The sequence below is a fragment of the Sciurus vulgaris genome, assembly GCF_902686455.1.
Source record: "Sciurus vulgaris genome assembly, chromosome: 3".
In the NCBI taxonomy this organism is placed as follows: Eukaryota; Metazoa; Chordata; class Mammalia; order Rodentia; family Sciuridae; genus Sciurus; species Sciurus vulgaris.
In genome coordinates, this window is record NC_136463.1 from 13,483,507 (window position 1) to 13,501,774 (window position 18,268).

General features: G+C 54.8%; 1 protein-coding gene across 1 annotated transcript in view; it reads left to right on the plus strand.

The window, feature by feature from the left end:
* The first annotated feature begins 3,269 nt into the window (after positions 1–3,269).
* Positions 3,270–18,268, plus strand: part of CACNG4 (calcium voltage-gated channel auxiliary subunit gamma 4) — a 55,883-nt gene continuing 40,884 nt past the window's right edge. The window contains exon 1 of the mRNA XM_079131609.1: positions 3,270–3,801. Within this exon, the coding sequence (XP_078987735.1) occupies positions 3,582–3,801 (220 nt within the window). The 5' untranslated portion in view covers positions 3,270–3,581. The remainder of the gene's footprint in view (positions 3,802–18,268) is intronic.

Genomic DNA, 18,268 nt, shown 5'->3' on the forward strand with positions numbered 1-18,268 from the left:
ACGTGCACGTTATGCAGCGTGAGCAGCCTAATACTGTATTCCTCTCCCTCAGCTGCCGCCCGCTTGCCCGCTTCACCCTGAACTTGGAATTGCTGAAGGTTCTGAGCTCATTACAGCTCTGTCTTCACAGCCTAAGTAAAGCAAAGAATTGAGATAATTGCATGAATGATCCAGTGAAGGGGGATGAAACCACCTTGTGTTGAAAAAGGTGGTTTGGAAGGGCAAGTCCAAAGGATGGTCAAGCACCTCAGCATCACAGCTTTCCAGAGAAGGAATATGTGTGAGTACTCATTCCCTCCCCAGCAGTACAGTATACACAGGTTGGCTCTCTGGAGGACGATGCCAAGTGTCTGGTCTCTCTGCAGCAAGACCAGTCCAGTGCCTTCTCCTAAGCAAGAGGTGGACTCATCCCTCTTGCTGATCTGGAAGTTGCTCATGGGATGCTGGAAGCTCCAGGGTCCTCAGGCAGCAGTGAAATTCTGCCATTTAGAGTTCTCTAATCCAGCTGAGCAGAAATTTCCAGATTTAAATTGAGCTCACTCAGGCATGATGAATGGTCTCAGACAGTCTTGAGTTTGCTCCAGCTCCCTTTGCTGGCGGTCAAGTCCTTATTTGACTCCACAGTGTTACCCTCCCAACTTTAGGACTAGAATATGGCTGCCAGTCAGGAGTTCAATGACAGAAAGGTAAACTGCCAACTCCCTACCAGAGAGTCCCCTGTCATTAACAGGTAATAACATGGCCAAGCAGTACTTGAAAAGGGCAAGGAGGTTGTTTGATATCCTTGAAATCCTGGCTTTAAAGTCACTCAGACCTGAGCCACCTGCCAGTTCCCAGGTGTGAACTTCAGCAAGTTACCCAACATTGCTGCACCTCAGATTCCCCAGCTCCATGATGGTGAGAAGTAACAGAAGCTGTAATACACACCCCAGACAGCATTAGGCTGTCTCCAAAAAAAGGTGCAAAAGGCAGCATTCACTGCTGCTAAGAGAATGCAATGTGACACCAAAAGCTAATCCAACGGTGGACCAGAGCCGTGTCTCTCCCACGTGGGCTTGACATATCCCGATCACCTGCATGTTAGTCTGGAGCCAGCCTGACATGGTGATCATCCTGGCTCCTGGTCCAGGGCTCCCTGAGCTCTCCACACCTTCCTTTGCCGGTGGAGAGTTAGAGATGGTCGAAATGGTCGAATATGGTTCTGAAGAAGAGTTCTGTTCCATCTCCCGACGCACTGATTGATGATCACTTGTTTGGTTGAGGGTCCCACAATCCAGGTGTCACTTCCCCTAACTAACAGGAGTTTGGGGGGAGCAATTCTTCTACTAGCCCTGCAGAGCAGATTCATTTATGACACTTCTATTTGTTTCTGTCAAAGTCCCTGAGAAAGGCTGCAAGCAGGACAGGCTGGAGAGGATGTCCCCGTGTAACCCAGCAGCTGACTCAGATGTCAGTTTTCACACCATGTTTCATGGAACCCTAGGTCCACAGGGGTGCCTGGGGGGACTACAGGTGTGGGTGGACAGACACAGGGACTCTGGGCTCCTCACTGACCCACAGCAGTCCCAGCTCTGACCTACAAGGCTAGTGGTGGCAGAACAGGATTAATTATGTTGAGCTTCTGTTTAAGATTTACTTTGAAACAAGCATTTGCTTCAGAAAGAAAAAAGCTCAAGATTGACCTTTCTCAGAGTTTCTGGGAACACAGACCCTTGACTTCATCTCTGAAAATATTAGGGACAGAGGCAGACAGCTCCTATCTTCTGGTCCACTTAGATACACATTGGTCACATGTGGCCAGAACCCCAGACCAGGTGACAATTAAGTAAAAAGTAAAATAGAGGGGATGACCCTTGTCCTTTGAATATTTGGAAGGCAGAAAAGACATCCCAAAGGTAGAAGAGGCCAAAAAACTGCCAATTATTGCAGACACTTGGGCCCTGGGGGCTATATTACTTTGTAATGTGTTTTCCCTTTTATTTACATCCCCCTCCCTCCAAACGATAATTTTCCAGGGGGTGAGAAACACCTCTCACCAAATATTTGCTAAGCACTCGACATATATGCCAAACACGGGAAAGACTCACAGTCTTGTGGGAGTGAGATCAGTGGTTCCAGAATGGGGTAATTAATTTTCTCTGGGGCGTGGCCAGAAAGGTGCCATAAATGAGGCGAAATTTAAGCTTTGTCTTGCAAGAATAGCAGCTCTCCAATATCAGTTTCCTGGGGTCTAGAGTAGCATCGGACAGGAGCATGGGCAGGTGTGTGTAAAGAAACACTGGACGTCCTGGTGTTCATTTTTGAGGCCTCCTGGAGGGAAAAGTTGGATGCTGGAGGAGGAGTAGGAACAGGCTCTAGAGAGAAGGGAGAGTGTCCAGCTTGGGACTAGGCCAGCGGTAAAGGCAATTAAGCGAAACCAGCAGGGCTTGGGGTAAGGCTGCCAATAAAGGGGAGATGAAGGAAAGCCAGTTAAGCTCGAGTAGAGCAAAAGATAGAAATAAAGGTATTAAGAAAGAGCTGTGGAGGAAGTGGGCAACGGCTGGGGGCTGGAATAATTGAATCTCATATAGTTGGATATTGGCTTTAGCCAATAATAAGCCATCAGAAATGTGACCATAGAGAAGGACCCATCCTCACTCCACCCAGAGTCCAGGTCCTCTCAGCCCCTTCCAGGGGATCTGGAGGAACTGGCAAGAGTAGAAGCCACCTGGGTTGGGAAGCGGGGTGACCAGAGCCTGGTCATGAATGTGTCTCCCAGCTCTGAGCACATCTGGGGCTTCTGGAAATCTGACATGAACACTCTCACTCCCACACTCATTCCTCTACCTTCATCGAGAGGTAGAAGCACAAACATGCACATGGAGGAAGTAGTGACAGCAGAAAGAGAAGAGAAGAGGAGAGGAAAGGAGAGGAGAGGAGAGACTCTCACGTATTACAGAGTCCCTAAGGCGAGGCAGGGTGTCCTGGGTTGGGTAAACGCGGTGGCTGGAGACGCGGCTTTCCTTCCGTCCTCCTGGGGAACCCTTGCCTCGGCTTCCTGAGCTCTAATAATGTGAATGAACCCTGGGAGAGGAAGAGAGTGCGCGAGGGAGGGGAAGGGAAGGGGCACAGGGACTGGAGCTGAGGGGAGGGAAAAGACGGGCTGGGGGAGACCGAGCGCAGAGGAGCGCCAAGCCGGGCGGGGCCCGGGCGCGAGGGGCGGTGCCGAGGGGCGTGGGGCGCGGGGCGCGGGCCGGGAGCGCGGCGGCAGGCGGAGGCGCGGAGGCGCGGAGGGCGCGGGGCGGAGGCGCGGGCCGAGCGGGGAGGGCGGGCCGAGAGGGAGGAGCCCCCGGCCACCGCCGCCGCCGCCAGCCCGCCCGGCGGCCCGCGCAGTCCGCACTCGCCGCGGCGCCTCGGAGTTTGAGCCCCGCGCGGCCGGAGCGCAGGCACGCCCGGGGCGCGGGGTCGGAGCGCGCAGCGCGGCGCCGCCCCCCGGCCCTCGGCCCCCTAGCCCGGGCGCCCCCGGAGCGGCGCGCGGAGGGAGGAGGGCGGGCGGGCGCGGCGGGCCGGGCCGGCGGGCGGCGGACTATGAGGCGCCCACCATGGTGCGATGCGACCGCGGGCTGCAGATGCTGCTGACCACGGCCGGAGCCTTCGCCGCCTTCTCACTCATGGCCATCGCCATCGGCACCGACTACTGGCTCTACTCCAGCGCGCACATCTGCAACGGCACCAACCTGACCATGGACGACGGGCCCCCGCCCCGCCGCGCTCGCGGCGACCTCACCCACTCGGGACTGTGGCGGGTGTGTTGCATCGAAGGTAAGGACCCCTCCCCCCAGTGCGCACACACACAGCGGACACACACACGCTGCCTGGGGCACCGGCCGAGGGAGGGGGTGGGCGCGGCGCCCGCTCCGCGCGAGACACAAAGGAACCAGAGCGGGTGGGTGGGTCCCCTCGCGGCCAGCTGTGCACCAGCCCAGGTCCTTCCCGGTTGGGGACCTCCCCAATACACCGATCCCACAAACTCTCCACTCGCACGCGCACACCCCCTCGCACACAGACACAATGAAACACACCGAAACTCGCGCGCGCGCGCAACCCAAGACCCGAGTGATCCCCAGGGGCCGCGCCGGCGCCCCCGGGGGAGGTGAAGGCTGGCGTGGGGGCGGGAGGAGACTAGGGTTGGGGGGAGCGGACGCAGGAGGAGGGGGATAGGTTGCTTGGCAACCGGTGTCTGTGCGATTGCTATGGGAACTGGCCATCCTGGGGCGGGGCCGGCTGGGGGCGGGGAGCGCTGGGGCCGCCAGGCTTTCGCTCCTGGCCCCCGCGGGTCGTGGGGGGAGGTGGAGTGGGGGCTGGGCCCCGAGCGGGTCTTGGGGAACCAGGTTGACCCTGGCTGACGGCCACTTCCTTTTACACCTGCCCATCCCTCCATGCGCGGTGGGGAGGTGGGGGGAGCCGACATCGAGTGTCTCTCAACTGAGGCAGCGAGCCCTGGTGGCAGCCCCTAGGCAGAGTGACTGCGGGAGACCTCCGTGGGAGGGACATTGGCGTGCGCAGGGCCATCCACGGACTTGAGAGGGGCGTGGCCGCCCGGTTGGGGCGGGACGCTGTGACCCCCAAATGCTCCACGCAGTGGAATAGTAGGTGTGGTGAGATTGGAATGCATCTGGGGGCCGGGATTGGGTCCTCCCGGGACTGTGGGGACAGCTGCCCCCACGGGAGGGACCGACTGGATGCCTTGGATGACAAAGGGCGCCTACCGGGCATCCTTAAGCCCAATTGCGGAACTTGAACTAACAGGTGGCAGTGGAGGGGCTGTCTGGTCCGGGCCAGGTTGGTCTTGGCTGCTTGGTCTTGGCTCTCAGATTGGAGATGGGAGGGGGGGAGTTGGTAGAGCGTAGCTTTGCTATTTCAAAGAACAATTGGACAGAGTTTCTTTTTGTCACCCTTCCCCGTGTGTTCAGGCCGCCCCTCCGGTTTTTTGGAAGTTCTTCCATCCTCACCACCCTTCCCGCAGCTTCATCCCCTGCCACTAGTTCAGCATGTGGGGATGTGGCAGAGGCTGGCAGAGAGCATTTTCCCAGCCGCATTTAGAGTCATCTGAAAGGAGGCTCTGTAAAGCTGTGGCTGCTTGGAGAAGTGGAACTTGCTCCTTTTGTCCCCTCCAGATCATGCCTGTTCTCCTCTGAATCCTGCCCACCTCTGCCCCTCCACACACATCTAAAAAATGGGGCTGCTCTGCCCTTTGCAGTTTGACACTTAATGCCAGGGCTACGAGGAGGCTTCAATTAGCAGAATGTGCCGTTAACAGTTCGGAAACAGCCACACAAAGGAGCCACTGGGCCCACGATCACACCCTCCTCTTTTCTTTTGAAAAACATCATTTTGGGTGTGCAGTTGCTCAGATCAGAACACCTACTCCTCTCATCTGGAGAATGTACCCACGTCACTACCTGCCACAGCACCTGAGTTGGATACAGAGCAGGGGCTGCAGTGCCCCCGTGTTCTATCTCATAGGCTCCACTCTGCGTGGTACAGTAAGTCATGTGGCCCGTCACCCCCCTTCCAAGAAATGGGTGGACTTGGGGCCTTCTAGTTTCCCAGTGGAAACTGGAACTAACTCTTCCACCCCAGCACGCCAGGCCTGCACAGGGACTCCAATGCCTTCTTTATTAATTCCTCATCCTAATTAGGATTGATGCTGCACTTAGCATCTTGCCAGCTGCCTCGAGCCGTTTGCACTCGCTGTTCATCAAGACAGCCCAGAGCTGATCTGGGCAGCTGGCTCCGCTGGCAGAGGGAGCCATCTGGGGGACTTCATGGAAAGAACTGGGATGCCTCTGTCATTTCCCCAAAGCTCGGGGCTCTGAGGGCCAATCGGGCTATACAGCCCAGGGACAGAACATCCTCTTGGGACCCAGGGCTAGGAGAGCTGGTTCAGGATTCCTTGATGTGGCTCGAATCATCATGACAATCCCATAAGTGGGTGGGAACTGCCAGCTTATCTCATAAAAACACATCCTGGAAGCCGAGAGCTCCCAGAGCTGCTGACACCACCTACGATGCCTGCCAGCAAGTGGCCAGGGCCGAAACCTAGACAGCACATTAACCCCAGGTCACTTGCTGAGGGCCTGGAGAGAGGTACCTCCATGCTGGCTTTAGTGTGTGAAACGCATTATTTCCACCTGTTCTCTTGCAAAATTCCCCCAAAGCATTACATCCAAACCAAAAAGGGGCTTGGAGGAGGAAAGATCAAACATCTGAGCTGAAACTGAGGAAATACTGCAGCGAGCCACTCATGAAGCTCTGGGTGCAGCCGCAGAACTCTGATGGGTCTGCTGGCAACTCGCGGAACAGCTGGTTCAGTTTCCCGGTTGTTTCTCATAAATGATCTGGCTGGATTAGGAAAGCCCAGCCCTCTGTGTGCTCAAGGTGTCCATGCAATCTGGCAAGGATAATTGCTGCGCCTAGCATCACCAGGGCTGCCCTTGTCTCAGCCTCGCTGTGCCCCCAAAGCAGCTAACTTCCCCTCCTCATGTGCCTCTCTGGTGGACCCGTGTCAGAATACTCAGTGTGCAGAGCTTGTGCATTGTCCCACCAGACAGGCTCACAACAGCCCAGAGAAGAAAGGGTGCTGTCTTTACTCCCACCTGCAAACCAAGGAACAAGCCCAGGGAGGTTCAGGACTTGGCCAGCGGCAGCCAGACCAGATTTGAGGCTCTGTCTCACTACAAAGCTCTTCCCACCATGTCATCCTGCCCTTTCACAAACAGCTTCTGGGTTGCCATTAAAAATAGAACTAAGTATTTGACTACCCAGTGGAGCCCTGCTCTGAGGTTGGGCTGCCAGCAGCAAGAAGCATTTGGAAGCAAGAAGGAACAACTGATACACAAATTGCAAAATTCAGACTTCCCTTCCTTCTCCTTCCTTCACTCTCTATGGTTGTCTCTCTTTCTCTCAGTCTCTTGGTGCCTGTCTCTGTCTCTCTGTCTCTGACCTTCTCTCTCTCTTCCCACCCCGCCACCTCCACTGTGTTCTGGACTAGCCTGTCCCCACCGTAGTCAGTCATCTGCTCACACCCTCCCTGAGATCCTTACCTCACTCTTTGTATCTTTGGTGACCCCCAGCCCAGGCCAGGGACGTAGGGAAGGGGGACTAAATTTTCTTCCAATCATAGGTGTCACCAGCCAACATTAACTCCCTCTCAAATACATTTTGGCATGGGGTGGGGTATAGAATGTGAACAGACATGACGGAGTGTGTGCAGGACAGGAGACCTGGTATAACCATGGAGGGAGCAGGACACTCTGCCCAGGAGCAGCAGCTCCTGCCAAGGCCCCCAGTGGCACCTTGAACTCCCAGGCATTCAGCAGAGCTGCAAGGCCAGGGCCTGTGTGGAGCCCAGTGTCTGTGCTCCCAGGAGAGCCCTGAGCCCAGAACACACGGTCCTGGCAAAGCTGAGCCTCGGGAGCACCCATCCCCTCCACGTCCTCCAGGTCCCCCTGAGGCTGCATCCAGCATGCTGTTAGAGCCTTTGCAAGACAGCCTAGACTTCAGGGGTGGCCCCTGTGCCTACTTTGTGCCAGCCCTGGGCTGAGCACTAGTGGGAGCAAGTCCTGTAACCTGATGATGTTCTTCCTCGCCTGGGCAGCATCCCTCACACCATTGTCCCCAACCTGTGTTCACACCACGGCCATCACTTACTGAAGACCTTCATATGACTCACATGGTGGCATGCGATGGCCAGCAGCACTTCTGGGTCAGTATTTGTCATCGGGCTTTCAGAGGTGGAAAAGACGAGACTCAAGATGGTGCAGCTCCTGAGTACCAGGCACGCCTTCCGCCCCCGGATCCCGGCTGAGGGTGGAGCACAGCTCAGGATGGAGGGATGAGCTGGCTGTCCATGGCCAGGGGCTATCCTCCTGTAGACCACCCAGGTCAGGGAAGGAGCAGGGAAGGGGGTTGTTTTAATCAGCTCTGGCTGACCACAGAATATGATGGACTGGGCCCTTTAAAGGACAGGCAGTCCCTTCTCACAGTTTCGGAGGCTGAGAAACCAAGATGGAGAGGCCAGCTGTTGGGGTTCTGGTGAGGTGGCCTGCAGGTGGCCAGCTGCTCACAAAATAGGGAGCAGGCTGCTGAGTCTATATTTCTCAGAGCACTCAGTCCAGTGTGAGGACCCTTTCCTCATGTTCTCAGCTAACCCTCATCACCTCCCAAAGTTCCCATCTCCACTTATCCTTGTTCACATTGAGAATTAGGGCTTCAGTATATGAATTCAGAAAGCACATAACAACTAGACCATAATAGGCCTTCCGTTCTGTCCCTGCTACATAGCTGCACCCTGGAGGTCCCTTGTTACATCTGTCTTTCATTAATTCCTTGCTCTGTCTCTCTTTTTTTTTTTTTTTTTTTTTTTTGGGGGGGGGGGCAGTGCTGGGGAGTGAACCCAGGACCTCGGGCTTGCGAGGCAAGTACTTTACCAACTGAGCTATATCCCCAGCCCTTGCTCTGTCTCTTTAACCTCCTCTGTTCTTTACGCCTTTCTTCTTGGGAGGGAACACCAACTCCTTTTCACTGGAATTAGCTGATTTAGTGAAGACGATCTGGGGATCTTGGTGGAGCCCAGCCTGAGGACTAGCTTAATGGTCCTATCACAGCTGGCTTTGGAGAAGAGGGTTTCAGAAAGGCTCAGTAGGAAATCCAGCAGGGCTGGAAAATAAATCTTCTGTGTCAGTCTCCCCAGACTGAAAACTTCTAGGACATAGTCACATAGGTACCAAGTAGAAGGAGCCTCAGGTGGCTGGACCCAGAATGTCAGAGGTGAGGGAGGCAAGGGACCAACCTCAGTGGTGAAGTGTTGGGGAGAAAGCCTGGTGGACTCTGTCTCCTTATCTGAAAATGGAGTTTGGTGTATCTGGAACATTCATCCTACCTCAGACTTCCTGCCACACAAGGCCCAGAGGGCTGCACCCCTAGCTTCCAGGTTTAGCCTAGTTTCATGTGGGGTCTCTCCAAGGGCTGGTGCAAGGGGAGGCTTCTCCAGCTGAGAAGCCTGGGGGAGTTCAGTGCTTCTCACACTCTCCTGCAACACCTCCGTGGGGTACGAGGCACCTGGCTGCCAGGCATACTTCTGTTCCTTCATTCATTCTGCACATGCTCACTGAACACCTGGGTCATGGCTGAGGGCAGGGCTAAGTCCTGATGGTGACAGCATGGCTGATTTGTGTTCTGGTTAGAGCAGAGCAGGGGTGTTCTCAGGAGGCTGGGGAGGACTGAGGTCTGTGGAAGCCACAACCTGAACCACAAAAGGGACGCAGAAGATGACCTTCCAGGGGAAGGAAAAGACCAGCAGGCTCCCTGAGGCAGGACAGCCCACTCAGGGTGGCCAATAGGCATGAGGTGGGAGGGGCGGGCCAGGGAGGCTCAGGCCAAGGTCAGGCACTGCCTTATTTCCCAAGGGGCCACTGCTACTGGAGGGCTGGGCCAGGGGTGTAGAGGGATCTGCTCTCTGTTTTCAGAAAGCCCTCCAGCTGCCTGTGGAGAAGGGAGACTCCAGAAGGCAGGAGGCCTTCAAAAGACCGGTCTGTACCTTGTGGCGGTGGACCAGAATAGAGACCTGGGGCCAAGAGGCAGCAGCAGAGATGGGAGAGATAGAGGGCGGGTGGAGAGAAGAGGTGACTACCCAGACCTGGGGCACCTGCAGCTGGCCGGCTGGGGGCACCACATCCAAATGGGGAAGATGGAAGGGTAATTGTAGGGAAGAGAGTCGAGGACGTGCCCCGGGGGCTCCCAGGAGTTTGACAGTACCACCCTGCACCTGCACAGCGAACGGCAGTGCCGGAAAGTTCCATGGAGCACAACTCAGGAGCCCCTGAAAACTCAACAGGCCCAAGGCAGAGTCGTGGTCAGCTGCCCCTCTCAGCAGGGCGGGCTTTCTCAAGCTGGGCACTGCTCTTTCTGGGCCCTCATTCTTTGCTGGGGTAGAGCAGGGGCTGTCCTGTGGCTTTCTCCAACTTTGACCGCCAAACAGCTTTTCCAGTGTTGCTGCATATCCCCCAAGAGGCAAAACCGTCCCTGTGGAGACCACCGGTCTAGGGAAAGCATCCTTTCGGTGGGCAGGGGCAGGGGCGGCGGGGGCAGCCTGACTGCTGGTAGCTGTGGGCACACGGCTCCTTTCTTCCCTTCAAGGAAGCGCCTGCTAGTGGATGACCTGGTGCCTGAGCTAAGTACCCGGCTCCATTCCTTTATTCATAGCAACACTTACCTGCCGGTCACTCCCCACTGAGGGTCCACCTGGGCTGAGACTGCTGGTGGGCCCAGTCCTCACACTGCACATTCAGGAACTCAAGACTGATGAGGCAGAGTGACTTACCCAAGGTCACATGGCAGTCGTGAAGGTCATTAACAAGGGAACTGAAGTGGGGGGATGGGTGCTGCTGGGGCTCTGTCCCCAGCACAACCTCGCTGTGGCAGGTACTGGGCAAAAGGTTGGCCGTGCAGCAGCCACAATGGCATGGAGTAGCCACAGTAGGTGCAGAAGGACCCAGGCAACCTCTTCGGCCGGGTCCCTGCTGCAGGTCCTCAGTCACCTCCATCACAGGTGACCTTTGTGCCCTCCACACAGCAGGGGGCTCCTCCAACAAGGACCATCTCCTAGGCAGGGCTGGCTCTCCTGGGGATAGCTTCAAAAAGGGAACAGTTTCTATCTCCAGGGCAAAGCAGGTAGGGCCTGCCTAGATTTGTCCCCAAATCCCCACGATTCTTGCTTTTCACCACCCAAGCCCCATGGCATAGGAGGCTCTTTCTTTTGGTATAGAGATTGAGCCCAGAGGCACCTTATCACTGAGCCACATCCCCAGCCCTTTTTGTTTTCAGTTTTTATTTTGAGACAAGTTCTCACTGAGTTGCTGAGGCTGGCTTTGAACTTACCATCCTCTTGCCTCAGCCTCCTGAGTCGCTGGGATTACAGGTGTGCACCACCGTGCCCAGCTGGAGACCCTCTCTTCTGAACAGAACATGGTATCAGGCAGAGGACATTTTTTTTTTCCTAGTGTGTCGATATCTTCCTATGAAAAACTTTTCGAAGCTGTGAAAATTACTTCACACGATTTTACTCTGTTGAGTTCTTCCTCCTCCAACCAATAAAGAAAGGACGAGATAAATAATAAGAGGCGAGGGACTGGGATGGATGTAAATTGAAAGGAGGAAAATCACATAATGGCTAAGTTCAGTTAGCGCTTGCCTTGCCTGCCCCTGGTGGTGGGGGCTGCTGGAGATAGACCAGTGTGCCTCTGAGCTTCCTGGGGGCCAGGACAAAGAGAAGAACAAAGTTTCCCAGGTTGCATGTAATAAGGGGAGATATTTTGTAAAAGAAGCCCAGTTCTTTCTGATCCAGAGTCTTAGAAGAAATCTACTCCATGTCTCTTTATACAGGGGGCTTTCTGTCACATTACTGTGGACTCTGGTGGAGGCCAGAGGTCAGATTTGGAGGTCAGATGCCTTAAGTTCAAGTCCCAGTTGTGCCAGGTCGCCGTGTGGCTTTGGGCGGTCAGCTCACCTCTGTTGAGTTGTTCACACATCTGGAAAATGGGATAATGAGTAGAGACTGGGAAAGCAGCCAGTGCACACCTACAGAGAGGTGCTCCCCGCACAGAGTGCTTGTTAGGACGCGTCTGGGTGGAAACGAAACTGTCCCTGGCCCCTGCATTCCGTGAGGCTTTTGGGTGTGAGCCATATGCGTCTGACGGAATGGAGCCAGGTGAGGGACTTGGCTGCCACCCTCTAGCACCCCCAGGGGACCCCCACAATGCCAAGCTGACAGTACTGCCCGTTAAGACACCAGGCTCTTGGCTGGCTCTTGGACAGCACAAGATGACCTTATGCCTAACTTTGCTGGCCACTGGTGTCTCCACTTCCCTGGAGCCAGACTAGGGTCAGGGGAGCTGCCACATTGGGATCTGGGAGGTGGAGATGTGCTTGGACCAAAAGAGTCCTCCCCTAAAACATCGGGACCATTCTGTCCTGATGTCTACCCCCTGTCTGGACGTCTCCATCCTTCAAGCTGGCATCCTCTGTAAAGCCAACACTACCCGAAATTTCCTTGGGCTTCTCCAGCATGTTCCTGTGTGTCGCCAAGCCACAGATGGCTTTACTGTGCATGGGCTCCTAAGGGCTTGGGGTCTTACCTGCCGCTGCTGGTGCCCCTCCCCCACGCATCTCACACACGTGCACACCTCTCCACGGGCTGCAGACTCACAGCAAGCTCTCTACGGTTGCCACATCCAGTCCCTCGGTGGACACGCTTAGCTAATGCTATTTATTGGTCCCTGCTCCAACCCCCACCAATGCCTCATCTCTGAAATAGCGTGGAAAGGCCGAGGGGGATTTCTTGACTCAGCTCAGCCTCAGAGTCCAAATATGGTCAGTCTCAGGATGGGGTTGTGGCTCCGTGGTAGAGCGCCTGAATAGCACACGTGAGGCATTGGATTCAAGCTTCAGCACCACGTAAAAATAAATACATAAAATAATGGTAGGGCATCCATCTACACTTAAATTTTTTTAAAAATGATCAGTCTCCCTGGCTCACTGCCACCAACCCTGTCACCTCCTGGCCTTGGGGACAGGGGCAGGGTCTCACCCTTTCCTGCCCCCATGAGTTCATATGGAACCAGCAGCAGCACACAGCTAACACTAAGTCACAGGGACCTGGGTTTGAGTCCCAACTGTCCTTTGTCAGTGATGTGTCTCTAGACAAATTGCCTAACCTCTCTGAACTCCAGTTCCTTTATTTATAATAGGGGCCACATAGAATCAAGCCCCGAGGTCGCAATGAAGGTAGGTGAGCAAACACGCGTCAGTACCCCTCCTCTTGCCTGGCACCTCGTAGATATTGGAAACATCATTGCTTCTCCCCATTTCCATGCTTCCTTGGAAGTTTTCCCTGAAGAAATAAGGTATGCAGACTTCCCTGCCACCCGAGCTGGGCCCCTCCCCCGTCAGCTTCCTGGCCTCCGGGGTCTGCAGATGGAAGAACGGAGCCCCCCACCCCTGCCCCAGGGGAGACCGCGGCACTATTTCATGACCTTGCAGAGGCAGAGCCACCCTGAATGGCTCCCTTGAACCATAAAATCAGCGACTGACGCCTTTGATTAGGAGCTGAAAGGGTCTGGTACCAAAGTAGTGCCCAGGCAGAGGTGGCGGGCACCCGGGCACATTCTCCAGGTCACGTTTGTTGTTGAGGTGAGTTTGCCAAGCGCCCCGGCCTGACCTGAGGAGGAAGAGCTGGGAGCCTCCAGGAACCTCAGGGGCAGGAGCTGAGTGGGGCTCTGATGCCCAGAAACAGAAAGCACCTATGAGGGTATTGGCCCAACCCGCTCGCCCACCAGCACCCGCCCAGCCGCTGCCACCTGCCAGGAGGGGAGCCACGCTCTGCTCAGGCTCAGCTCAGCCACAGGGCTCTGACTGTGAACTCCCCAGTGCCAGGGATGGGTGAAGATAAAGGGTGACAGGGTTTGAGGGAGGCAGGGAGGTCTGTGGCCCTGTCCCAAGGCTGCCTCTAGCCATCTGGACAATCTTTGTCTTGTCCCTCCATCTCCTAGAGCCTTCTAGCCTTTCTCAGCTGGCTCCCTAATTGGGAAACATCCTTTCCTGGATCCTTCCTCCACCCACCCCTTTTCCTTCCCTCCTTCCTACCTCTGACCCTCCCTCTAACCTCCCTTCCCTCCTCCCTCCTTCCTCCCTCCCTCCCTCCCTCTGCCCTTCCTCTGTCTCTAGCCCCACCCCCTGTCCATTGCCCGCCCCCTGAGGCCGCAGTTGTGTGAATATTCAAGGAGTAGGCACTTGGGAAAGCTCTGTGAAAAGCAAAGTGGCTTTGCTCCGGCAGAAGCACAGCGGAGGGGACAGTGAATAAGATGGTTTTCTTGGCACACTGCTGGCCTGGTGTTTCTCTCTGACACCTTGGCAAGGAGCAGGCTTGCAAGTGGGAGCATCACACGTGGGACAAGCTGCGGCTGGGGCACCCCCTTCCTCTCCCAGCTGCTCTGTCTTCAGTCCTCCATCCAGCAAGCTCTAGGTGTCTGTCTGCCTTGTGCCCAGCACAGTGCTGGCCGCTGCAGAGACAAAGTCCCTTCCCTGCCGTCGCCCCAGTCCTGGGGGCTCCCTGGCAGAACACACCCGCAGCTTCTCTGTGCCAGTCTCCACTTGCTCCCGCTCTGGCCCCTCTGCCTGGATGCGCAGTGCCCTGACCCGTCTCCCTGCTCACAGCCACAGGATCTCAGGGAAACATCAGCCAGACCATGTCATTCCCCAGCTCAACACCCTTCAAGAAGACCCCACCCCAAGGGTGAAAAATTCAGACCCGGTACACTGCCTGATCTCCCAAGCCCCCTTGACTCCATGAGTCCCGCTCAGACCCCCAACCTCTCCTACCAGGAGCTTCACTGTGCGGAGGGGCAATAAACGCAGTGCCATCTGAATTCTGTCTGTGGGACGTTTAGTGGTACCAGAGCCAGCAGGGCAGTCAGAGAGACCTGGGTTGAATCCCACTCTATCCTGTGTTAGCTCTGTGACCTCGGACGGATTCCTCGGCTTCTCTGGACATTAGTTTTCCTATTGGCAAAATGGGGATGTGATGACAGACACCCCCCACCTCAGAGAGTTGTCACGAAGCTGGAATGAGATTGTGCCTGGAAAGCCCTGCAGATGGTCCCTGACACATGGCAGAGCTGTCACTTGGAGAGCCTGCTGTGCTGAAGGGGCAGTTATTAGTTTGGCAAGGCCAGGGAACCAGGGATCAGCAGAAGATGATGCTGGGGAAAGAGCTGGCCTGGGCCCCAAAAGACCTGCCCTGCCAAGCTTGGAGGTGGCTTGATCCTAACCGCAGCGGGCAGCCATCGAGAGTTTAGCAGAGATTCCTCCCATGGAGCAGATGGGTTGGGTCCAAGAGATCCTCCCGGAGGATGCTGAGGTTATCCCCGGATAGAAGTAGTGATGATCTGAGCCAAGATGGCCTGCGGGAGGCCAGTACTGTTGGATGTCCAAGAAGAACTGATGGATTGCAAAGACATCAGGAGATTCGGCTGACTGGTAGAACATGGGAGGGGGAGCGTTGGGATCCAGGAAGGAGTCCGGAGCTCGGCCTGGGAAATGGGCCATGCAGCCATTTTCCAAGACAGGAAGCCAGCGGGGACTGGTCCAGCGCTTGGGCAGACTTGAATGTGCCAGGCTGGGGGACCTCCCTTCTGTACGCAGCTGAGGCAGCACTGACCCCGGAATGTGGATGTGGGAGTCACCTGCTGGGTAGATGGAAGCAACTCCCTCTTCTGATGAGATGCCAGGTTGGAAATGCGAACCCCAGTGCTTCAGGTTCCCTGAGGGGACACATGGCACAGTAGCAGCCTTATTTTCTGAACTAAAACTTTGGATAGAAACTAGATGATGTTGTAGGTATAAAGTGGCAATACAGGAAATGCTATTGGGACTCTGGAATGTTGGCGTTCAGACTTGAGGGCAAGGGGAGGGATGGGGGGCAGATCCAGGAAATTAGAAATCAAGACCACCCTAAAAAATATCCAGACTCCAGTCATAGATCATGCACAAAAGGTATAAGATGACTGATCCCGCCAGGGTGGGAGCCACAGGCTGAGACTTGTGCAGTCACTCAGGGCCCTGCACTCAGAAGGGCCTCTGTTCTGTTTTGTATTCTGCAGTTGCCATCTTGAAATTCTTAATCATTTTTTAACAAGACAGCCTGCTTTGTTTTCATTTTTTGGGACCTGGCAGATCACGTCACTGGTCCTGGTTGTCCTGTTCCACCCTGAGAAGACATGGGTCAGAAGGGTGGGTGGGGAGCTGGCCCTGGAGGGGCTGCACAGAAATGGCAGCTGGGCGTGGGGAAGCAAAGATGGGGTGGGAGCCAGACCCCACTTCTCTCCTGCATTTTCCAAGAGCCAAAGCATGTTACTGAAAACTCTGTCATCATCAAACCTTTATGTGGCACCTGCTGAGTGCCTGGCTTTGAGCTGGGCATTGTGGGTACAGAAAGCCTGCAGGCACTTCCTCTCGGGTTCTGGAGAGCCTGGGGCACCAGCAGCAGGAAAGACATCACCGAGTGGGTGGCCAGAGCATTGAACACACCTGGAAATTAGGGCTCCTCCTGGTGACCCATCCCACCCGTCCATGGCATTGTAAGGAGGATCCAGTGAAAAATACTGGCAGGACCCCGTGTACATGCCTAGAACTGAACCTGAAATAAACCCCAGTGCGCGTGCTTGGCGACTTCGTGGCAGTCAGGGTACCACTGTGCAGCTCAGACCCAGAGGGGGTCGGGGTTGGAACCCAGGCTCTGCCGCCTCCTGACTTCTGAGCCCTAAGCCAGTCCTTGCACCTTCTCTGAGCCTTGGTCGCTTTGTCTGCAGAAGGGGTCGTTAGCAACTTAATACGCAGATATGCTGCTGGGTGTCAAGATGGGCCAGAGCTTGGCTTGGCTGAAATAAAGTGTCCAGCACCATCGTTTTTGAGTTTGCCAACTAAAAGGTGGCACTGCACAGGGCAACAGGGAGAAGGACCCAGGAAGGAGGTCTTGGGCTCTTAGTTCCCAAGCCCCTGCCCACCTCACCCCTAGCCCACACACAAACCACACGTAAGGAAAGAACTCAGACCCTCAGGACTCCCTGAGGACATCTCAGGACACTGAGGCTCCCTTCCAGGGGCTGGATAGCCCGGCCAAGGCCATGTCACCAGCTCATCATTAGCATGTGGTGGGGGGAGGCTGCCCCGCACTTGCTTCCGGCCCTAGCTCTGAAAAGCCCCGATAACAAGTGCACATTGACGGCCCAGGTTCCCCAGGGCGAGCACGCTGTCCCCAGCTCGCATCTGAGCCCTCGCCCGAGACATTTTCTCGCTTCAGCAGTTTGGCATGTCATACAAAGGGGCTCTGATTTTTCCTGATGTCCAACTCCTCTTGCATGAAAAATGGCTTTTGTTGTCTTTCTGCCCACAGATTCCTGCACTGAGTCAAGGCCAGATGCCTGGTGGGCTGAGAGACCCCATTGGCTTAACTGTTTGGAGGGTCCCCCTTTTTCCACCTCAGCGGCCACCTGTGGCCCATAGCCCGTGGCCCTGAGGGTCTGACTCAGGGGGTTGCCTCCCGGCCTCTGGCCTGACCTCCACCCTCATACCAGGTCAGCACCTCTTCGCATGCAGTGGTTTTCATGTGTCCTAGGGGCTCCTCTGGGTGGCTGCTATTTCTGTAGCCCCATCATACACCTATCTGGCCAGTCCTTGGGTTCCCCTTTTATAATTTGTTTTCCATTCCCCAGCGCCTCCTTCCCTTCTTCTCTCTCCTTTCCTTCTTACTTGTATTTCTAATTATTTCCTCCCCTTTTCCTTTTTGGTCTGCCATATTTAAGTCACGCAAGCCCTCTCCTGCTTCCTGTGCAAGGCAATCTTTTGAAAGTTCTTGAAGCATTTCCTAGATAAAAATGTATCATTTTAACTCTGCGATGATTAGGAGGGTTATTAAACATGGAGAGAATTCTATTAAATAGCAAATTGAGTGAGTCAAAAACCCACAGATGTGGAGCCTTTAAAGATCATCGGGTACGAAATAGATGTGACTGTGGCGATGGCTGTTTTATTAGGCTGGAAAAAAATATTGAAAGGAAATTCACCAAAATGTTAACACGGTGGCCGTGTGAACTAGGAGTGATTTATCTTATCTCCTTCCATCTTTCTCAAATGTCCTGTTATGTTGAGTGGCCAAAAATATAAACCTGATGCTTAAATGGAAAGAACACCAGACCCCCCAATCTCCAGGCAGATGGATGGATGTCTGTGTTCCTTTGTCGCTGATGGTGTTTGATCTCTTTATTCTTAAATGCATCCGGGCACCATGCCCAGGACCTCCTGCCAGGGTTTTATTATTGGCCACCCCTGACTTATAACCAAATTGATCCCTGGATCAAAGCTGTGGAGAGCCAGTGGTAGTTGAGTCTGTCTGTCTTGTAAGTTACCGTTTACACATTGGGCTTCCTTCCCTAGAAATCCATCTCTAACAATAAAAGTGTCAAAACTGACCACAAAAGTAAGTGAAGAAAAAATAAAACCTGGTTATATGCCCTTACAAACTTTTATCACGTATGTAAAACTGAGTACTTACTAGAAAGTACTGTGTTTGTGAGATGTTCCCAAGGGAGGATTTTTCTGCCTGAGCCAGACTGGTCAAGGTTTCTTAAAATATGAATCTGATGAAATTTAAACAGAAGCTGCTTTTTTTCTA